General features: G+C 37.5%; 1 protein-coding gene and 1 long non-coding RNA gene across 10 annotated transcripts in view; one reads left to right on the forward strand and one right to left on the reverse strand.

Moving 5' to 3' along the window:
* Positions 1-20603, forward strand: part of LOC135201449 (rap guanine nucleotide exchange factor 4-like) — a 725795-nt gene that overhangs the window by 697250 nt on the left and 7942 nt on the right. For 8 of the 9 annotated variants that reach the window (XM_064230397.1, XM_064230398.1, XM_064230401.1 and 5 more), the window contains 9 exons: positions 695-871; positions 2159-2371; positions 2829-2973; positions 3335-3644; positions 6835-6981; positions 7486-7586; positions 7833-7958; positions 11197-11375; positions 19515-19619. In XM_064230397.1, coding sequence (XP_064086467.1) covers positions 695-871; positions 2159-2371; positions 2829-2973; positions 3335-3644; positions 6835-6981; positions 7486-7586; positions 7833-7958; positions 11197-11375; positions 19515-19619 — 1503 coding nt within the window. The remainder of the gene's footprint in view (positions 1-694; positions 872-2158; positions 2372-2828; positions 2974-3334; positions 3645-6834; positions 6982-7485; positions 7587-7832; positions 7959-11196; positions 11376-19514; positions 19620-20603) is intronic. The other variant, XM_064230399.1, reaches the window with a different exon arrangement.
* LOC135201451 (uncharacterized) lies at positions 13998-20600 on the reverse strand. Its single transcript, XR_010311536.1, has 3 exons — positions 19816-20600; positions 19418-19514; positions 13998-18544 (listed from the first exon to the last, which is right to left on the reverse strand). It is a non-coding gene; the product is annotated as an uncharacterized LOC135201451 (long non-coding RNA).

Genomic DNA, 20603 nt, shown 5'->3' on the forward strand with positions numbered 1-20603 from the left:
CTAAAGGTTCTTTGCAGCGTCCCTTCGGCCCCTATAGCTGCAACCCCTTCATATTATCTTTCTTCCATCTTGCTATGCACCCTCTCCTAACCATTATTTCAAAGCGCAACCGCGAGGTTTTCCTCCTGTTACACCTTGCAAACCTGCCTACTGTAAGTTTCATTTCCAGCGCTGAATATCCTCATAGGTCCAATGGTTGGCCTTCCATGTTCCATACGTGTGTGTGTGTGTGTATGTATGCATGCATTATGTATGTATGTATATATATATATATATATATATATATATATATATATATATATATATATATATATATATTATACTCTGCTAGATTAATAGACGAATAAATTGCATACGTTATATTGGATTATTATAAAATAGCAGAGGTCGATGTTCACATGCATTTCGACGGTATCTGACATTAATTGGCAATCACCCGTTCAGCTGTTGACCAGTGTAGCTACTAAGTAGCTAGCATGTTATTGTACAGGGAGGATTAAAAAAAAATTTCCCAAGGAAAACAAATTTTCAACACGTGTACATTGATTATTTGATAGCTTTTCAAGGGAAAAGTGTTAAACTGGAGGACGAGTATAGCGAACTAATTCGTTCCTCATATTACGTTCCAAGTTGCTATCGTGAGAAAGTAAGATGGGTCTCTCTCAATCTCTCTCTCTCTCTCTCCTTCCCCCAGAGCGGCGACAATCGTCCTGCACGAGGACAACTGCCACTTCTTACGGGTGGACAAGAGCGACTTCAACCGCATCCTGAGGGACGTCGAGGCCAACACCGTCAGGCTGAAGGAGCACGGTCAAGACGTCCTCGTCCTCGAGAAGATATCCTCCAATGCCCTTACTCACTCCCATTATAAGTAAGTGGGGATTCACGCTTACAGTGCTGTTACGTATCAAGTGTGAACTCACGCTGGAATCTACTTCTCCATTTATAAGTTGTCGTAACTCTTTCATATTTATAAGTGTTATTAGCATTTATTCGTAAGGCGTGGTCATACTGTGATGTAAACATTTTCCCGATTGTAATAAACATTTCAATTCTGCTTTACGTTTGTAGTTACGGAGATTATTCATGTGGAATTGAAGCTACAACTTCCATTATAAAAAGGGGTTCTTTGACGCTGGTGTGAAGTGCTATTACTCGTAAGTAGGGGAGGGGAAATTATTCTAAATGTGTGAATTCACATGGGAATATGAATATTAAAGTGATTTTGCATTCTCTTGTACGTACGTCTTACTGCTATTTTTTTTTTTTAGCAAGGTGTGATTTCACTGAGAATTTGAATAGAAGTTTTGTATTTTTAAGTATGAATTCACTTATCTTTGCAAAGTTTATTAATCCTAAAGTGTGACTTCTAATTGGAACGTAAATACAATAAAGAACCTTGTCAGTTTCCTATGATCGCTAGGATTGGCTTCACTTTGTGAAATTCATTTCCTGCTTCAGACTTGAGAATTTGCTGAGACTCTGTGGCATTATAATTATTGTTCAGAATAAATGATGTTTTGATTAAGAAAACTATGTTTTTTCGTAATTTTTAATACAGTTTTAACGTCCTGATTATTGTAATCCTTCTCTTTCACTTTAGTCCTTATTTATAACAACATTTTTAGCGTACTCTGTCGAATTGCCAGTAATTGCTCTTCAGACTTTTATCCTTGTCAACCTCCTTATTTAAGTAATGAGTTCTCGGAGATGATAATTACATGTATGAAAAAACGCTTATGTGAAAACTAAGTATACTTATTGTCCCAAAATCTCTGAATAAATTTCCATCGAGCTGTATCCTTAAAAACAAATCCGTAATGTTCATTAAGTGTTGATTTTGTTTCCAGAATCTTTCGCGTTCTAGAGTTATAGAAGATACTTTTTTTTTTTACCAAAGCACAAATCTGAGGTCTTAATGTAGTATTCAGTGGTCTCAACTTTCCTCAGAAGTAGGTAGGCTCTTGACTTACCCATGCTAGCTGTTTCTTTCTTATTGTAACTACCATTCAAGTCCTTTCAATAAGGAATGTAATTCACAGTTTGTATAGAGTTTTCACAAACTTTTTCATTTAGATGTTTCTTTTAGGAATATTTTTTTTCCCGATCTAACGCAGAATGTCGTCTTCTTCCTTGATTTTGTATTACCGGATAATAGGTACACTGTGATGGCTGGAACCCCACAGAAGACTCTGGAACATCTTTTGGAAACCCGACTAGACGGCAGAAGGGCAAGTGTGGGGGGCGACCTGCCCGAGGACGCCATCCGAAGGTGCGACGTCGCTTCGCCAGACTCCTTTTTGGACGACTTTTTCCTCACGCACATCGTCTTCATGCCCTACACGCAGCTGACGCAGGACCTGCTCAAACAATATCCTTTTCATGACCGAAACTGCATCGCCAGTGTTTTACAAAGTGTTGTATTTTGCATAGCTAATTATCACTCTTGGAATTACTGGATTTACATTTTCCATACTAAGTAAACTTATCCCACTTTTCCATCAGCTTGGCGATTCAGAGAATTGTTGTGTATCCCCAGCAAATGCATACTACCACTTTTTATCTATTGTATTGAGTGGTATAGAACATAAAAGAGAGCCCACTCAAGTAGCATGGTTCAGTTTGGATGGGACATACAATGAGGTTTATAATGTTGTATGGAAGATAATTGTTCCCTTCCTTCCTAATAGAACTAATCTCCCCCTCTCTCCCTGAGTAAGTTGATAGCATGAGAAATTCCAGTGTATTTCATTTTAATTTCCACTAATCATAGTAAAACATTAGGTTTTCGAAATCCTGTTGTTGTGTTACCTTAACTCATCCCATACTTACCGCATAGACAGCCAGAGTAACAGTCAGGATGACGAATTCATCGTCGCTTGCAAGAGACGTGTCATCCTCTTCGTCCATCGATGGGTCATGACCATAAGGGCGCCTGTTTTCAATAATCCTGCAGCTTCCCAGTTCCTTCAGGTATGATGTTTACTGAAATGTATTAAACAATAAAATATTACTGTCGTAGAACGACAATTTGCTGTTAGGTTATTCCCACGGCCTGAAAATTGCTTTAGCTAGTATATATTAAAAATAAAACTAGTTTAGGAGCTTTCATTCGTTTTCCATGAACTTCTATAGGACATTCCAAGCACTGTTACAGTTGATGTCAAGTACGTGTATGACGGAACCAAAACGCCTTTTGGATTCATATTTATATGAACAGAGATAAATATCTGCGTAGTTGTATGATATTCCTTTATTAAAACCATCTTGCATGAAGCTTCACCACAGAATAAACTATACAAACACATTTTTCTCTGTCTCTTGCAATTGGCAGACGATGCAGGAGGAAGTCGCCCGAGACGTGGAGGTTTACGGAGCAGCCCTTCGCGAAGGCGCCTCCCTCATGCTGGACGTGGCCGAGGCCATCGAGAGGCACGAGCGGGACAACTCGAGCGTCGGCGTGAGCAAGTGGAAGCTCCCCACCAGCGGGAGGCCCATCAGCCTCTTCGGGGTCTCGTCCACCGAGGACTCCGTCGAGCCCCACCGGATGATCCAGGCTCAGGACGACAGTAAGAGCAGCACCAGCAGCAACAGCATGCAGTCTGGCGATGTGTCTGTGTCCCATCCCTTAATGTGCTCTTTTGGTAATGTATTGTCTCGGTGTCTCCTGTTCCTTTAGATGCATCCTACATCTGATTCCTACAGTTAATTGATTTATTTCATTCTAGTTATTTGATTAAGTTCATGTGGGAGCCATTATAGTCGGTTTTTTCTAATTCTTGGGAGGCTTCTTTATGTGGTTGCTGCAGAAATTTATATAGAATGAATATTTAGGCTGTGTATAATTTATCCCCCTTACGTATTTTCCTCTTGGAGAGAGGACTCCAAAAGATGGTGGTAGCCTTTCAGTTCTTAAGTCTTTAAGGATGCGATTGCTGCCCCCAGCCCCTTTTGAAACCTTAGTTCAAGCCGCCACTTTCATCCAACTACTGAATAACTAACTCACTGTTTGGTGAACTGAGGCACAATGAGTTTCAGTGAGAGAGAGAGAGAGAGAGAGAGAGAGAGACGATGATGAGGGAAGAGGAGTGAGAGAGAGAGAGAGAGAGAGAGAGAGATTAGCCTCTAATTCGGTACCATCATATAAAATTTGCCTGGCCTAGCGGTAAGTTTAAAACTGAAGGGTTTTGCTTGCAATACCTAATATATTCCATTGTTGATATTTATTTATAAGGGAGTTCTTGCTAAACTTTCCTGCCAAAACTTTTAATCTGGAGATTACAATTTTGCCAAAACTAAATCTTGCGCAAAATTTAAAATTCGGGCCCTTTACCTCTCCGAGAATTAACGATTTTTGAAACGCTATTAAGCCTCATTTTTACGTTCCAGTATTGTCATAATTACTCGCAACAATTCATTACGACAAGCAAATGGAGGAATGCTTCTGTTTAAATAATTTTGTTTTGTATATATAGTATTTAATATATGATATATATATATATATTAAATTATATATATATATATATATATATATATATATATATATATATATATATATATATCTATATATATATATAATAATATATATATATATATATATATATATATATTATATATTTGTGTGTGTGGAGAGAGAGAGAGAGAGAGCAGAGAGGAGAGAGAGAGAGAGAGAGAGAGAGAGAGAGACGAGAGAAACGAGAGAGAGAGAGAGAGAGAGAGAGAGAGAGATTTTACTGAAAATGGTTAGATGATCAAGGACAACTTGGAAAAAGATAAAAAAAATTAATAATTATTACACCATAATTAGGATTTACATAGTCATGTTAGCTGTTCAGTCATTCTGCAACGGGAAAGATGAATTTGGTTTTTAAAAAGATTTTATGAAGTTTTCTTCGTACACTATCTCTTGCTTTTACTTATGTAATTGTTGGTTACACATTAAGACAATTGTATCCATCATGAAATTTTTTTACGACGGTTGCTGTACCCATTACTAAATAGCAATTGTTGCATGTTGTATTAGAAAATGAGTAATGTGGTTGCTTTTTGAATGTACGTATTTTCTCATGTGGGACGCCATGATTTTTATGTGCATATTGTAGTTGTATTAATTTTTATATTTCTTTAATTTTAATGACATTTTTTGCCTTGAAAAAGAGAATGATTGCATTATGTCATCGACTTCCAGTTAGTGTGTACGTTTCGTAGTACAGACATTTTGACATGAATTTTAGCGCAATCTAGTCACTCTCCTGTCTACTTATTCTAAGACACACTTCGCTTCCAACAATGTATCCTTTATGCCATTCATTCTCAACGCCCCCTTAATGTCCTCTCATTTGATTCTATCGGGTAAAATTATCCTTGACCAAATACACAAAGTGGACCACAAGTCAGATCTTGTGTTGAAGACAAAACTGCACTCAGTCCATGCCATGATGGTAACTAATATGCAAACACATGTTCACATGGTTATCGATAAAGTGTAGCAGTATTGTATATGACATTCTACAATACTTTTATTACGAAATTTATAAACCGTCAAAATTCAATCAGACCCCATCATACTCAAAATAACTTCACATGAAGAATACAGACACTTTTCATTTTAATATTTATGTATCATTAATTTCTTTGAATTCTAGTCATCGATCCTTTGCATGTACATGTTGCCTGTCCATACATGCAAGAAAGCTTTAATGTTGGCAATGCATTATTTTGTACCGAGATTTTTTTTCTAATTAATATTGGAATTTACATTTATATATTTGAAGGTTTATTACCTAACATGATAACTGATGACATATCTTTTATCATTCCTCGCCAGAAATACACATATTTTCTCTATATACACCTCTTTTAAGAGACCATGTTCACTGTATATTTCACCAATATATTACAGTTGTAAAGTCAGTATACTTCAGTTAACTCCATCATGCTTACCTGTACCAAAATAGGATTTATATATGTACATCATAGTGTATATATATATATATATATATATATATATATATATATATATATATATATATATATATATTGTAACGGTCCTTTTCCGCCGTTACTAAAAATTGAATTCATATATATATATATATATATATATATATATATATATATATATATATATATATATATATATTATATTATTTAAAATAGATATATATATATATATATATATAAATGTATAACTGAATCACGAAAATTTGGAACGTGGTGATTATAAAAATAAAGGCATAAGCCACAAAGGGAAATGAAACAATGGAGTGCTGCTGCGAGGCCTTTTCGACATTTTGTCCTTTACTAAGCTTAGTAAAGGATAATCAGTAGGAAGGCCTTGGAGCAGTACCCCATTGTTTAGTTTTCCTTCGCGGATTTTGTCTTTTATATATATATATATATATATATATATATATATATATATATATATATATATATATATATATATCACAAATGTATATGGACTTCGTACTCACATACTTTGCATATATATGATCCCTACAGTGGTATTTACGTTTGATTTTTCTCTTTCATCATAAATGTACTACATGTATATAGTAGTTTCTAAATTCACCTGGTTTCATTGGCAGTTTTGTTGTGCTTATAACACGCAATGTTATAGACGGAAATGAATGTTTATTAGAAGACTATAGCATTTGATTATACCCTTGCTGATGAACATTGGCAGTGTGCCAGCTGCAGCTGCAGCTGCAGGTCAAGAAATTTTGCTTGTCATAAAACGTGTGTATTTTTGTCAGTCTCCAGCAAGTTTTGAGCTCATTTAATTAATATGGTTACATTTCTTTTTGTTTATGAGCTTTCTGCTTTTCATTCCAGTTATATTCCGGGTGTATTGTGCAGACCATACATATTGCACACTTAGGTTCTCTTTGCAAACAACCTGTGACATTATCAAACGATCAGCGGCAGATAAACTGGGTCTAAGACAGGAGAACCTTCTTCTTGTGGAGCTGAAGTCATCAGGTATGTTAAACTGTTTTAGTTGAATTTCAGATTGGCGGATTTAAATTACCAGATAAGTTGACAAAATCAAATTGTCCATTCACCTTAATGTGTTAATAACTCTTTATAAACTTAAAGCAAATGACCCACAGTTTATATGGTAAATATGAGCCTTGGGACAAATTGACTAGCTAGAGTTTAAAACTGAAATGACTTTAGTCTAAGTGAAAATCTTGAAAAGTGGTCAGATAATTTTTTTCTTAGGCTGGGGTCTCTTAGTATGCAAAAATGTTCCCAAATATAATAATGTTATTATATTAAGTTATGAAGGTAAATGCCCCAAAGTTGTTCTTGAAAAGTTTTTACTGTACTTATGGATATGCTTTCTGGAAGGTTACTTATGATGATGTTATGTACTGGAATGTTTTTTTTTTAATATCTTGAACGCAGGAGTAGAATATACCCTAAAGCAGTTTTTAAAGATACATATGTTTTATAACTGAAAAATTACACATTTTATTTTAGGGGAGGTGGTACCACTAGGTGAAAAAGAGGTCTGTGCACCCACAGGTTTAACACTTAATGGCCGACTTTTCGTCTCGCATAAGGACCACCTTGATGCCCTAGTAAGTCAAAAGGAGTAAACTATAATATGACTGAAAAGTATCTGGAGCAATATAATCCCCACAATTTTTTTTACTGTTATATCAGTAAACTAGTAAGAAATTTGGTCAATAAGAATTTGTAACATACTATAATATAGGTGTGTTCTTTGATTTTGACTTAAGCACATTAATTTTCACATCCTTACTTTTTACTACAGCATTATATTCTTGATAGTCACAGATATCTAATCAGAATTTGGTTTCCAGACTCCACTACCAGAACAGGAAGGACCAGCAGAAGGAACATTAAATCAGCTGGAGATGTACAGCACCAAAGAATTGGCTTACCACATCACCACCCATGATTGGGATCTCTTCAGTGTAATCCATGAGGTTAGTTTTCATTCCAGGCCAGGCTACCAACTACAGTCATTTATAGTTTGAGGGCTTGAGCTCATTTGTAAACTAATGACAATAGGTAGTACGTATAGGTCAGATGACACCTGGGGTCTAAGACTACATAGTGGGGTTCTAGGTTGTTAGTCTTTGGTCAAAAGATCATGGTAGGAGTTTCACATCAGCTGTTAATCCAAGAATGACAGTATAGCATGTTTCTTTGGTCCATTTGTCAAACTTCTTTGGGTCATTTGCAAAATGACTGTTGATTATATGGTATGAATCTCTTGGTTATATTGTTTCAATAGTTTCCATTTAGAGAGAGAGAGAGAGAGAGAGAGAGAGAGAGAGAGAGAGAGAGAGGAGAGACAGAAGGGGAAGAAGGACTGAAGAGAGAGAGAGAGAGAGAGAGAGAGAGAGAGAGAGAGAGAGAGAGAGAGAGAGAGAACAGCTATCCCATCACCTTAACATACCCAAGTTACCCGTGTAAAAGCGGGAAACATAGTAATAAACAGAAAATCAGCCGGGGTTAAACACAAACCTAGAAAGAGAGATAAGACAACAAAACACCCACGCCCCCTTTGGAGCAATCTATTACACCTGTCAATTCAGTGGGGGATACATTGACAGAAACCTTCTCTGATTAATGCAAATAAGCAAATAAGGTCTGAACGTCTGTGACCTTTATAGCAAAGAATCCCTATGTCGGCAACAGATCAATGAATATTCAACCCTCCTGGACCATCAATATTTGCCTAATTCTCTACCTCTAAACCATTCAGTTCCTTTCTGTTATTAATACTATGTACATCTAACCTGGGAATCACTGCAATTATTGATTTTGGCATAAAAAGTTTTAGGCAAAAGAAGGCATTAACCCATACTATAATGGGCATTATGTCCATCTGTTATTCATTCACGGTCAAACTGCATTACGGATTTAAATCAAACAAAAACTGTTGGATAGGGTTTTGATTGAGGATGGTTTGTAGCCTTATATATACTAGCTGACCTGCCCAGCACTGCCCGGGAAAACTGTGAATGACAGGGGGAGTTTATGAAGTATAGTACAGTAGTGAAGTATAGTACAGTAGTGAGTTAGCAGTACATTAATGTTTACTGAATCCACTACGGATACGTGCTGTTTGCTTAAGGCAGATCCTTAAATGATTCTCCTCTCCTTTGCTGTGGAGTTTATTTCACACAATTGGTAAAAGGTCTGACTTGTGGGAAGGAAGACAGGTTTAATGTTCAGCGGAGAATCCCGGAGATGATTTTTCTCTTCTAACAAAGAAACGTAATGTCCCCGTCCCCTTCCCGCCCCCTTCTATCTTCTTCTCACCCTCCCATCCCTTCCCCCTCCAAATTCCACCACCCCATCCCTTTTTCCATCCCCCTTCCATTCTCCTTTCTCCCTCCCCTTCACTGCACTCTTCCCTCCCCCTACCTGTAGCCTGTCATTTACAGTTTTCCCGGGAAGCGCCGGGTAGGTCAGCTAGTTCAAGGTAATTACAGTACGTATATTCATCACAGATAAAATTTAAATTTATAGATTTGGCGAAGGAATGTCTCTCAACAATTCAAGGAACATATTTTCACCAAAATTAAAAGGCCTACAGAAAACTTTTATTCCAGCAAATTTCTAATAGCCCAGTATAACTGTATACTATATTAAGACGTCTTATGATCATTCTTACTTAAAGATTTGAGAAATTCTAATGAAAGCCGACAAAGACACAAATAACATAAAATTCTGTGTGTGCAACTGATGTCACTTTTGGTTGTGTCTGCTTGAATGCTTTTGATGGTAATTGGCATTCATTTTTAAAAAGGATCACCAATAATTGTGATTTGATGTTGAATGGTAAATGTTGCTTCATGAAATCTTATGTATGATTTTTAATCTATTCATATTTATTCTCTTTAGAGAACCCAATTTATAGCTTATTTGTTTTCTCCGGAGAGCCCAATTTATAGTTAACAGGAATGGACATTTTATGACATCTGCATTTGACAGTGTTGATGAATTACCATTTTTTAAACAAAGCTTGTCAGCACAATGCTTTCCACCTCACTACTCGTGACAAGTTAGACTATATTATAAAAATTAACAATTCAAGTGAGTTTTAACCATTAAAATAATTTTGTTTTTAATATAGCAGTGACAATGAGTGCATTTTCATGTGAACATTTAATATCTTATTATAATGCTGGCATGTAGTATTCATACTATGCTCTATTTAGGTTAGTGTGTACAACTGAGTGTCTGGATGTTGGGTGTGGGAATGTATACTGTATGTAAGCAACATACGTATAACTGACAGAAGTAATGTATGTGAACATACAGCCATGCATCAATATTTAAGCACTGTGAATGGCAGAGATTTTAGTAATGTAATGAATATGCTTCGTTAGAGAGAGAGAGAGAGAGAGAGAGAGAGAGAGAGAGAGAGAGAGAGAGAGAGAGAGAGAGAGAGAGAGAGAGAGGAACTATATTTTTCATTTCCCTTTGTATTAAATATTGTCAAGTCAAAATACAGAAACCATATTCCAATTAAATTTTGTATATTACCAGTAGTCATTTCAGAGTAGGATTCCAGTCCCCTCCTTCACTCTTGTTTCTTATTTTCAATCATTCTTTTTCTATTAAATTCAAGATTTTTGCTTTTTATTATGAATAGGAAGAGATAAAGACAGCAGTGACGATAGTACATGTAGTAGTCATTCAAATTATTTAATGTTAGTTCCTAATAATATTTACAAATGCCACATATTAATCCATATTAAAATTTTGTTTAGTGTACCTAGTTGTTTAAATGACAGTACACACGTACTTCAGTGTTGCAGAGGTGGTGGAAAGGAGTGTCAAGATTTTTTTTATCAGAGAAGGGTAGTATGGGTTAGTTTTTAATATCATTGGAGTGGATTGCTACCTGTCCTTTATCTGTAAAGGATAATTATTTAGTTGTTTTGAGGTGGAGCCATTCTATTTTGCATCCTTTTCATTGTTGGAGAGTAACAGTGTTTACTTAATTACGTACCTAGAATACTGAATGATGAACATGTAAGTCTTCCAAGTCACGTGACTATAATTTTTTCATTACAGTTAAGTTCAGAGGTGCTATCATTTTTATGTGCACTGACCATTAGTTTTATATGAAACATTTACTGTTTTGCAATTGAAAGTAATCCTTTAGAATCCTTCAAACTTGTAACTGAAGAATAATCCTTGCAGTATGAGTTCCTGTACCAAGTCTTTGGTCGGGACCACTTTGGCCAGGTGATGTGCAACTTGGATGTGTTCTTGCGACGCTTCAATGAAATCCAGTACTGGGTGGTGTCAGAAATATGTTTAGCTGGAGCTTTATCCAAGAGAACACAACTCTTAAGGAAGTTTATCAAACTTGCTGCCTAGTAAGTGTAAAGAGTTTTATCTTTAATGTATATTTAAGGCATGCCTCCTTTGTTGATATAAGTATTTTATTAAATAATGGACATGCTTGATAGGGCATGGAAAATTGAAATTAAGTTTATGGTACAGAACAATTCTACTTTTATAAATACAAGTCCATTGTTTTACACAGATGCCTTATTCGTTGGTCTCCTCATATCAAACCAAGTCTGACTGAGATTGGTGCACTTCACTTTCCTCTTCCACTGACAAAGGAATGTGAATTTTTATTATCACTCAGTGGAAAAAAAAGGTCTTTTCTCGAGCATTATTTTTTGGTCATAATACGTCATTTTCTTTTTTCACTTTCTCTTCTATGGATTAAAAGGAAGAGCAAGTTATATGTGAACTCCCACTGCCCTGTATTGCAGAGCATTTACCAATTGTCAAACTTTGCCAAATGTCTGTCTCCTTATCTTACTTTCTCCAAAATTCAGTTGTCCTATGGTTTTTACTTTGATCCTAGCCATACCGCTCAATATAAACTTAACTCACATTTTGTGTGAGTGATGGAATCTGTCCTCACTGAAGGACTAATATTCCCATATTGAACAGACAAAACTATGCACGTACTTATCTCCTGTGATGCTATTTGATAATGTATTTCAGCTTTTATTTTTTACCTTTCTTAACAATTTTCCTTCTTTTCACGAGTCGATGCTAACTTCATATTTTTGTAGAGACATTTTACATACAAACCATTTAATATACATAAATGAATGGCTCTTAATTTACTCAAAACTTATTTGTGGGGTAATGAGGTTCTATGTTTCTTTGTTGCTAACATGATGGAACACAATCTTCAACATGTATGTTCCCTATAATCATTAACATTCATCTAATATCCTTGTCCTACCTTCAATTAAAGGATTTTGAAATACACTTAAAAAATTTTTCCTCTCCTACATCATTTGGCCACTTTAATTTACATTACTTACCTATCACTTCCTCCCGCAACCAGTTTCCTTTATATAGCATCAGCCACCAAAGTACTTTTGAGAGTAGGCTACACCATGTCTTTAATTTCAGATTTTTACCTTTTTTCCATAACTCTGACTTCATGGGCACCTTATTTTGATGAGGTTATAAGCTCAAACAGTGAAGTATATATCCTTAACTGTTTAAACATTGCCCGTTAATTCTAGGTTTTTGGTTTTGCTTCATGGCAGTTCAATTGTTTGTTTGTATGGTGTTTTTACGTTGCATGGAACCAGTGGTTATTCAGCAACGGGACCAACGGCTTCACGTGACTTCCGAACCACGTCGAGAGTGAACTTCTTTCGCCAGAAATACACATCTCTCACTCCCCAATGGAATGGCCGAGAATCGAACTCGCGACCATCTAGGTGGGACGCCAACACCATACCAACCACGCCACTGAGGCGATGAAGTTCAATTGAGAATGGGTTCATCATCAGTGCTTGATACATCATCTGCAGTTTCCTACATTTAATACTTTGACAAGAGGTTTCAGAGCTATTTTTTTTTTACTTAAAAGGGAGGAGATTTTCCATATTAATGCATGAAGAAATATGGTATTTTAGTAATTTCTTGTTCTTAAAACATCTACTTTGGAATTAAAATTGTGCTTAGCTTTCATTCTGCTAGTTTCGGCAATACTTTGCAGTGCATAATGCCTCTTCTCTCCAAAGAAAGATTCACTGATGACACTGTACCTTCCTCCTCGTCTTGTTCAACATTATCCTTACGACTTTATCAGACAGATGAAGTACCCACTGTCAATACAAGCAGAATGATGTGGCTTTTTGCTCCATCTGAGTTTTTACTGTCTGATCCTCTGTCTCAACGTTGACCAGTTGGCATTCAATCTAGAACTTTTCATTTGAAGGATAAGGATACTCTAAAACATTGCCTTTTAGGGCAATGTATGAACAGGAACCAGGTGAAAAGTAAAGGCCTTTGTTTAGTCACTGGAAGTCAAAATTGGTGTTTTAATGGGAGGTGCCAAAATAGAGTTACTGAAAACAATTGCACTTAGTGCCTATTAGTCTTTTTCTTTTCTTAGGTTTGTGTTTAACGTTGGCTGATTTAGTTTTTATTTTTTCCTGTTTTTACACAAGTAACTATGGTCTGCTGAGGTGATGGGATAGCCATACATTTTCCCTGTGTCTTGAAGGTGTTTGACACAGACTGATTTCTTATATAATAAAGTTTCTCCTAATGATCAGTGGGAGAAATTTGGTTTTGTTAACAGTATTTATACTGGGCTTTTTGCCAAGAATACTTGAGGTTTTGAAAGTGTCAATTACCTGGTGATATGTGTATCTTCTTATGCCTTTTTTTTCTGGTCTCCTCTGGTGTTTGTAGTTATTGTGATTAAGTATAGCATAATCCTTATGAAACATGAGAGATGTTTTGATAGTGTTGTAGTTGTTATTTCCCACTGGGGTCTGTTGCGTGTGCACATCCAGGAAAAGGCACTGTCAGCACCAAGTTCACATGTAAAGTGGAGGACACTGTGCTCTTATAGAAAAGTTCTACTTAAGATTTTGAGGTTCTTTCGAGATTCTATTCGATTCTAAAGAGAGTGTTGTTACCAAGGGGGCAGGGGATCTTACTGAGGACCTCTCATCAACGAGATTCTCCTTGATTCTGAAGAAAGTGTTGTTACCAAGGGGGCAGGGGATCTTACTGAGGACCTCTCATCAACGATGTCCACATAGAAGTTGGGAAACAGAACTCCCAATGGCGATCCCATTGCCACATTCTCCAGGTTTCTACGTTTCCTTGGTGTTGATTAATATAATGATGGTATTGAAGGGGTAAGGGGATCATATTGCTGAGGGCCTCTCATCAATGATGTGCAAATAGAACTCCCAATGGTGATACCATTACCACACCATTCATCTGGCAGTCGACTGGTTCCCTTGTTTGATGTATGGGTCCCTACAACTATATCCTGCCCAGGATGTGACCTACAGTTAAGCTGCCAGGGATCTCAACATCTCATGGAACAATAATGCCAGGCAAAGGGGAGCTTTGGAATCCTGTAGGGATACTGTAGAAGACAGACTTTAGACAACACTATTGAGTAGAGCTGGGAGTACTGTATAAGGGGTTATACCATACAGTAGTGCTGAGAATACTGCAAAAGGGATTAGACAATACAGTAATGCTGGGAATACTGTATAAGGGGTGAGAAGGGCACTGAATTTTAAATATTGGTGTTAGTACCTAGCTGAAAATGGGCTGTAAAGGGTTTTCAGGTTTGAGAGTTTTTATATTGCTATATGTATATTCTAGTTTGAAGGTTTTTATAGGCCAGTTATTACTCGTTGAATGTCATCTGTTGATTAGGATGAAACATAAAACAAGCTCATCTAAAATGTAGGTTCTTTATTAGGTTATGTTACAAATTTGACAAGGACAATGCATATGAGCAACCAAACTTGGAGAGGGGAAGTAGCATACTGTTAGGCATTGGATTTCAAAGTATTTGGTTGCCACTTATCAATATACGAGTGAGGCAGGAATATAGTTAAGTATATCTTAGTTTTACCAGACCACTGAGCTGATTAACAGCTCTCCTAGGGCTGGCCCAAAGGATTAGATATTTTTTACGTGACTAGGAACCAATTGGTTACCTAGCAATGGGACCTACAGCTTATTGTGGAATCCGAACCACATCGTATAGAGAAATTAATTTCTATCACCAGAAATAAATCCTCTAGTTCCACATTGGCCACGCCAAGAATCGAACTAAGGACCACTGGATTAGTAGCAAGCGCGAAATGCACTCGGCCCACATGGAACTAAGAATATAGTTGCATCTTACCAATTTTATCAAGGTGAGAATGCATTATACAATGACACATGCATGTTACATACAGATTCTTTAGTTCTATGTTGGATGAGTCGATTTCGCGCTTGGCTGCCAATCCGGTGGTCTGAAGTTCGATTCTCGGCTCGGCCAACGCGGAACCAGAGGAATTTATTTCTGGTGATTGAAATTCATTTCTCGATATAATGTGGTTCGGATCCCACAATATGCTGAAGATCCCGTTGCTAGGTATCCAATTGGTTCCTAGTTACGTAAAAATAGCTAATCCTTCGGCCCAGCTCTCGGAGAGCTGTTAATCAGCTCAAGTGGTCTGGTAAAACTAAGATATATTTAACTTTTACATATAGATTCTAGTATCTACACCTCCCTTCCCCCTTCATGCACTTAGTCCCACCTTGAGTGGGTTCTTCATCTTGAAAACTTGAGAGATCTACATGAGCCTGTAGGAGGGCTGTCAGAGGACTCTTTAAGGACTCTTTTGTGTCCACGTGAAGGTCCACAGGGATGTTAAGTAGAGGGTCAGCTCCAGTTCCTCCAGTATACTCATCTGCTGGGGAGATCTAAGTACTTTTTATTCCCTTGACCTGCCATGACTTATGACAGTCCCAACCTTGTCCCAACAGTGAGAAATTGGATCCTGACCTTTGTCCAACTTATAGCCTCAGTAGGGGATGTGCATGTTGATTGTACAACCTCTGTACAAGTTCAGCTCTGGTGGCAGCATGGCAATCGCAGTCGTTGGCTTTCTCAAGCAATTCTTAGGTTGTAAAACCTGGCAAGTCTCCCAAGCTTGGACAGTATTTGTTGTGTCACATGGAGTTATGAGAGTGTGGCACGGCAATCTTTGCTCCATCAAGTAAGAATGAAGCTTCAGCTGAGAGGCTGTCCAGTAGTTTCCAGGTTAGGAGCAACTATGCAAGCTTTAACGATTGCTATGAAATCTTGAGAGCACACATGCCGAAGACGGATGTACGACGGGTCCTCCCACGCTGAAACATAATCTTGAATAATTCTATCGCCATCTCCTGGGTTGAGGTGTCATCCTCTTGGGCTGCTGCATGAGCAATAGCTTTGGTCCTGATGTATGGACCAGCCTCAACAGTGTATTTCATCCTGTGGGGTGTGACTTGGCTTTGAACAGATACGGCGAGATTTTCTTGTGAAACACTGCAAACGGGTACGGTGAGATTTTCTTTTGAGTTGTTGCAAATGGGTTCTCAACGTATCCAAATATTAATGGTATAGAAATGATACCAGTGGGTCAGCAGTCTGTCATCAATGTAAAATGTTGGAGGCCTATCAGGTACAGTTTGGATTTGGACATAACTGAGGTTACCGCTAACATCTCCAGCATGACCGTGGTATAATGCATCTAGGCGTTTGATAGAAAACGAGAGCCCACTGTAGTAAGTGGAGTCTTCAGTTGCCGTGATCCTGTAGAAGGACATATCCTAGTCCATCGAGTTGAGAAGCGTGAGTTAGTAGGATAACTGAGAGGGCTGGATCAAAGGAGGTAAAGATTGGTGGGCTAGCCAGGGCAGTCTTTATTCAACGAAATGCTTCGACCTGATCTGTGGTACAGACGAATGCATGCTTGGGGCTCATAAGAATTCCGAGAGGCTAGGCTATGTTAGCTATCTCAGGTGCAAAGTCAGCCAATTTAGTTCACTAACCAACCCCATGAATGTCCATCAAGTTCATCTGGGTAGGGAAATCCTTTTTTCTGCTGGTTTGCTGGGGTCTGCTGAAACGCCATCTTTGGAGATCTGAAGGCTGCAGGAGGTAACGTTGGATGTGGCAACCACAAATGTCTTGTTACAAGACAAGTGTGATGCCAATTTGCAGGACCTTGTCAACATCCCATGGATTCAGAGTAGAAGGCTGGGGAAAACCTTGTCGAATAGCACGATGTTGTCAACTACCTCGACGCAGTTCCGGACACCTTGTACAGCCAGTCTCCTCGAAGGCAGTAGGTATCTCCTGTAGCTGCAAGTCCCATTGGACATCTGCAGTGCTGGAAATGGCCTTAGGGAATGATGAATGTTGTTAACTTTTGGTTCTCCTCTGCAAGTTGCATTTGCCAGTACCCATGCAGGGCACCTGCACAGGTGAAAAATTTGGCCTTGATGATCAACACTGCAGACGCTAGACAACGCTGAGGGTGATGGGTGGGCTATGCCTTTTACTTGGCTGTTGGGGTTCTTGAGGTCAACGGTGATTTGGATGCCTTTGTCCATAAGTACTGAGATGAGCTAGTTTTATCACAGGCAGTCTTAATGATACCATGACCTACCATGAACTCGAGCTCTGCCTTGAATTGTCCCCGGAAGGCATATGGTATCTAGCTGTGCATTGGATGGATGCCACTCCCTAGAGTGGAGCTTTCTTCAGTTCTTCCTCTTTGATTAGCACATCCTTGAACTCTTATTTTTAGAAAATATGTCTTCAGCAGGCAATGTGGTGGCATGAAGAGGCATAGCTGAACACCTACTGACATTGCAACATCCAGGATAGGTCTGGGAAACTGGCAGAAAAATGTCACTCTTTGCAGTGGCTGTATGACAGCAGTGGTGTTTGGATGAAGAACTTGGAACCTCGCTGAACAGATCTCTCAGCTAAGGTGGGAGTGGCTGTGTAGGATCTTAAGGCAGGTATCATTGTAAGAGCCATTTCCAGTGAACATCTGGTAACTGGTAGGGGGTTGTAGTGTGTTCCTAGGAATCTGCAGAAGGTCCAGATGTTGAGGGCCCCTAACAGAGGTATCGGCACCTGGGTGTGATGTTACCACGGGAGGGAAACGGAGTTTAGCTGCTGTGTCCAACAACAACTGAGATTCTTACTTGGAGAGAGAGAACAGTGTAAGTAGGCTTGGCATTGGTAGTGGTACTCTGTTTAGCTCTATTGTCTTCTTCCGGCAGAACTTTGCATAATGTCCCTGTCAATTGCATTGGCAGCACTAGACCTGTTGCTGCAGGTGCTATCTGCTGCTGGACAATTCTCTGTAGATTCATGTGTGGTTGCATGACTGGCATGAGACACAATGTGATGGTGCGTTACAGGTGGCACCCTTTTCATGTTTCCTCTGCTTACTGCAGTTTGAAAGGGCACATTCCTGAGAAGGTAAAGTATAAATTGCAGAAGTGACCATAGTTGTGACGTGTGTTGATGTCCTGTAGAGAGGCATTACTGTCGAGTCCTTGATCTGTGATTTCTCCAGGTATATTGTAAAAGAGAAAGGAAATCCGCTGATTGGGGTATCAACGTCTGCGGATTGGGACAGTAGACAGGGTCTTGCGAAAGCTGGTTGAGTATGGTCTTGTCACGTTCGTCCTGAGAATGTGGAGAATCCATTGTGAATAATGTTCTCTTTACCCCCTACACAGGCTTATTTTGACAAAATCGACGGAAAGCCACACAAAAGGCAGAAAATTACCTAATCAGCAACAAAAATTTAACAACACAATAGTAATAAATCCTCACAGGCCTTTGACAGAAAGAAAAAATTGAATGGAAAACAATAGATGCTCAAATTACCCAAAGGGGATGGGTCGATAAATGGCTCAAACTAAATTATTCTGTTTATTTAAAACATTTTAAATATACTTAAAACTGTTATACCAATACTCACTTTAGTTCAGTATGAGCTCTACCCTACAGCCCTCTCGAAAATAAGTTTCAAATTCAAAATTCAGGTCATACAAAGATTTAATACACCTAAAAAAATATCTATGGAAGTAATAGCAGTATATTTTTCTAAAATATTGATGTTAAGAAATACTACTAAACAAACTCCTCATAAAATCCAGTAGAATAGAGTTGCCAAGAAATTGAAAAACCAGGACTGACAAGCAGGTAAATGAAAGAGAAGGAAGCAAAGCAAGGGATAATACCGACAAAAAGGGACTTCTCTCTAGTTAATCATTCCCTTTACGGCCACTTAAAAAATCTGAACGTGGTTTTACTGGCAGAGACCGTAAAAATATTCATAAAGCAATTGATTGTAGTACTTCCTGTTAGCATATGATTTTACATTGATACAACTTGAACAGGTGAAATTTAATATATTTTAAAGTTTCTATTATATATGTTATAGCTTTATACAGTATGTGTAATACTGTACTACTATATTTACCTTTTAACTAAATAAAACAAACAAACTTATCCAGTATAATATATGTACAAGAACATTCTACTACTACTTACCATGTAACATCCAGGTCTTTTATCATGCATGGAATACATAACCAGGTTTTTTACAATAATATTGTAATGGGGGTTCTCTCTCCTTTTCTTTCCACAGCTGTAAAGAACATCAAAATCTAAATGCTTTCTTTGCCATAGTAATTGGCCTCAGCAATGTGGCTGTATCACGTCTAACTCAAACATGGGAGCGTCTTTCCTCCAGGTGGGTAGTGTAATATAAAGTTATCACATACGTACTATAGTATAGCTTATAAAATTTGTATTCAGTGATTATTCAGTGACTGTTAATAACTTTCTGCATAATAAAGAACTTTTTAAAATTAAACACCCCTATTTGCATTGGTAAAATGTACTGCATATTTAAGTTCAGTATACGTAGTGTAAATGCAAGTACTTACCAGATTAATACATACAGACCTGTATGTACTTTAATTTGATTATGTGTGTTGCACAGCCACTCCTCATGAAACAGTGTGCCTCACAAGCATTATAAAAAAACCTGGAAAAAGACATTGTTGCATAAGAAAACTGTACAGTGCATTATTTATGAAAGCATTCAACAATACTTCTCAGCTAGTTCTTAATAACTTTAATAATTTCTTCCTAACACAAACAAAACTGGGGTGAAATAGAGCTTTATGATAAAGTATGTGTATGTAACATACTTTTGAAATACCTATTCTAATTTTTCCCGTAGTATACAGTAAATAACAAAGAATACAATATTTATATAAATATTTACAGTCATTCCTGTAAAATGAATGTTCGTCAGGCTGAATTCTATAAATTAGCTTTTGTAAATTCAGGTATGAATGTCAACTTTCTTTATCCTCACTACCAGTCAATATTGCCAGATCAATTTAAGTTAAATACGGTACCCTGATTATTCACTTTATTTACTATTCATAATAGATGTAATTTGATTACAAAATAACATTAATTTTCTCAAATTATATTTTCAACAAAAGTAATTACCAAGATCATTCACTGAAGTTCTTTTATATGGAGAGGTAATTTCATTCCTAACAGATATAATTTAATGAAGAGTTTTTATTTTTTAATATTTTCTACAGATAAAGAAAACTATCCACATAAGACTTTTAACTATGCTAAAGCAGAAGGGAACTTCTGCTTTATTTTCCTTTCTTAGGATATACCAGTGCCTTGACTTCCCCTTTTTGCATTT

Source organism: Macrobrachium nipponense, chromosome 28 (genome assembly GCF_015104395.2).
Source record: "Macrobrachium nipponense isolate FS-2020 chromosome 28, ASM1510439v2, whole genome shotgun sequence".
NCBI lineage: Eukaryota > Metazoa > Arthropoda > Malacostraca > Decapoda > Palaemonidae > Macrobrachium > Macrobrachium nipponense.